Source organism: Asparagus officinalis, chromosome 5 (genome assembly GCF_001876935.1).
Source record: "Asparagus officinalis chromosome 5, Aspof.V1, whole genome shotgun sequence".
NCBI classification, from domain to species: Eukaryota; Viridiplantae; Streptophyta; class Magnoliopsida; order Asparagales; family Asparagaceae; genus Asparagus; species Asparagus officinalis.
The window spans coordinates 126252021-126254941 of record NC_033798.1 but is presented as its reverse complement, the minus strand read 5'-3'; the positions used below and the strand labels follow the sequence as shown (position 1 = coordinate 126254941).

At 35.8% G+C, this 2921-nt stretch overlaps 1 protein-coding gene across 5 annotated transcripts; it reads right to left on the bottom strand.

The window, feature by feature from the left end:
* LOC109841185 (ABC transporter B family member 29, chloroplastic-like) lies at nt 244-2703 on the bottom strand. 5 transcript variants are annotated; one of them, XM_020410080.1, is made up of 5 exons: nt 2461-2703; nt 2316-2347; nt 927-1428; nt 574-636; nt 244-495 (listed from the first exon to the last, which is right to left on the bottom strand). In XM_020410080.1, exons 3-5 carry the CDS (start codon nt 1179-1181, stop codon nt 388-390), a joined length of 426 nt encoding a protein of 141 aa, XP_020265669.1. In that variant the 5' UTR covers nt 1182-1428; nt 2316-2347; nt 2461-2703; the 3' UTR covers nt 244-387. The 5 variants fall into 5 exon arrangements, 3 of the variants coding, with proteins under 3 accessions (XP_020265669.1, XP_020265670.1, XP_020265671.1); XM_020410081.1 differs by having other exon boundaries at nt 2332-2347; XR_002247174.1 differs by having other exon boundaries at nt 574-1166; nt 1321-1428; nt 2332-2703.

The following is a 2921-nucleotide window of genomic DNA, read 5'->3' as shown; positions in this document are numbered from 1 at the left end:
GCCATTACCAATGTATGTACATTGACGACAAAATTCCCCATCGCCAATGTTCATTAGCGATGGACCTTTCCGTTGCTAATGAATGTAATTCGAAAAAAAAGTTTGATGCTTTTTTAGCCCCCCAAATGGGAATATATACCTGTTGCTACCAATATTCATAAAATATTCAACAATATTCACATTCATCGATTCACATCCAACAATATTCACATTCATCGATTCACATCCAACAATATTCACACATTCATTAATTCATATTCATCGATTCACATCCAACAATAATCACATTCATCATTCATCGATTCACATATATATAATCTGGAGGTCATAATATGTTCAACACAATCCAAAAGTCCACATAAGTAACAAAAAAGTCTAACTCACTACTCATTCATCGTAGTCATATTGGTCTCTATCGTCGTGATCCCTATTGTTAGCGACGGCTGTATCAAAATACCATACCGTACTGCTACTTCCTACGGTACCTACTCTAGCCTGAAAAGAATGTAAATCAATATGAGAATATATTCCAAAATATTCATAATAAATACATATATAATATCACATATATACCTCTCCACCACTTGCAGCTACATGCTCATCAAATGCCATCCCCATGATATCCATGTATATAGGCTGCGGAAGCAAATCATCTCTAAAAGCTAATAAGGAATTCAAGAAAACATTGGTATAAACCTAAAAAAATTGTTCATTATGTCGTGCACCTCAATAATGTTTCCAGATTTTGTTTTTCACATGATGACACAAATTGTTTATTTGCCCTTTAGCTGTACACATTTCTTAATTTAAGAATATTCATTTGAGGAACAAAACTATTAGTAATAGTAGCTAAATAGGAATGTTACGTTAAAGTTTGAATATCTTTGATACATAATATATGCTTTAAGTAGGAATAGATAAGTTACCCGAAGAGGCTCAACCAAGAGGATTAGAGACGTTATAAACGACACTAAACTCGAAGTGCCTGAGGAATTTCTTGAGACAATCAATGAACCAGCACAAAGGAGTATCAATCCACCTATACATATGACCTGGACAATCAGATGTATGAGTGCCTTCATTTTTCGCTTCTTCGACCTTTGTACCAAATCATCAAGAGCATGCCTCTGGAATCGTGAGCACTCACTAAACTCTCCATTGTTAGCCTTTACAACAACCATTGATGAAAGTACTTAAAACATGAAACTACAGACCAGCTCATTAGTGTTCCTTATGTTAGACTTGATATGTGAATAACTCTAAGGAAGAAACATAACATTAAAATATAATTTTATAGTACATGCAATAATCTGGGTTCACCTTATTTAGGGAGGCGGATAGTCTAGCAGCACTTGACTACGCATTCTTGGGTTTTTTGCAGAGCCTTTCACCAAGATATGCAATGCCAAACGACACATAAGGAAGAACCTATAATCACAATATCAAGACATCATTGGACTCATAAAACTATATAAATTCAAATGTGAAAGACTCAAATTCTATATAAATTCAAAAGTGAAAGACTCAAATTCTCTCAACTCACTAATGCTGACATTAAGGAAAGTGCGAGGCTAAGCGCTACCATTTGAGAAGCCATAGCCAAAAGATGTAGGGTATTGTGTACCACAGTCTATAATTATTTTTACATGGGAATAAAGTGGGGAGAAAAGATCAAGTAACTCCCTAGTGTAATTCACATAAAAAATTACCATTTGTAAATGACTTCTCTACAACTCTACTGAAAGTTCAAAAGAAATTAAAAGGAAAATCAGGCATGAATCTATCTAATGGATATTCTAGAGCGCACACAATCAACCATGGAAAACAAGGATAATAGCAAAGCATGACATCATCAGTAATGAGCAGCACCAGTGACCAATTGTAGATAATTCTCATAGTACTTAATGAGCGAATGGATCAAAACTAAACATTGTCTTTTTAAGAAAATTTGTTGAAGAGTCGATTACTCGTCAACTCCTGATAATTTAAACTATGAACATTCCACATTAGCCAATGCAAACAACAAAGTAGACTATAAATGCAATAAAAATAAAGATAAACTATGAACATTCCACATTAGCCAATGCAAACAACAAAGTAGACTATAAATGCAATAAAAATAAAGATTTGAGCTTTGAAACCCACATTAGCCAATGCAAACAACAAAGTAGACTATAAATGCAATAAAAATAAAGATTTGAGCTTTGAAACGTTAGCAAATTTCTTAAAGCCAGACCGTATGGCTATCAAATTCAGGGTTCTAATTAAAATAACATCTTTATATATGCCAACAAGTATGATGATTGATTGGTTACATTTAAAAGAGCATACGTCGTATCGGCAACATCTGCCACCTCCGTCGTGATCCGATGCGCAACATGCCCAGCGAAAACATCATCATTCCCTTCAAAGAACCCTAAATCCCTCTCGATCACTCTAACTAAAAAAATAAACCCTAACCTCGTATGCCGCCCTAACGCTGCCTCCCAAAGAAACGCCTGTTGAAGATAACTCGTTAAAGACCTGGTGTAAGCTAGGGCTGCAAGGGTCAAACCCTCGGTGATTAGCTTATCGGGTTCGGGTTGGGCGAGGAGGCGGCCGAACCGAGGGACGGAGGGAGAGAGAGAGAGAGAGAGACGGAGGTGGCGCTGAGCATTTGAGGATGAGTTTCCATAGGGACTGGATGAAGGGGCTAAGTGAATGGAGAGGGAATATTTGTTAATTTGTTTTGGGTGAAAAAAATAGGGGGGAATTTGTTGACCCTATAGTTTTGATGATGATTTGACAAACAATTTATTACTAATAAGTTTTCTAGTGTTTTGTGTTTATGTTCTTTTTTCAGGTATTTCAACACGCGTTAATCAAGCGTTAAAGATTCAAGTTCATTTGTGTGGATTTACCTAGGTATATGTTTAGTTTAC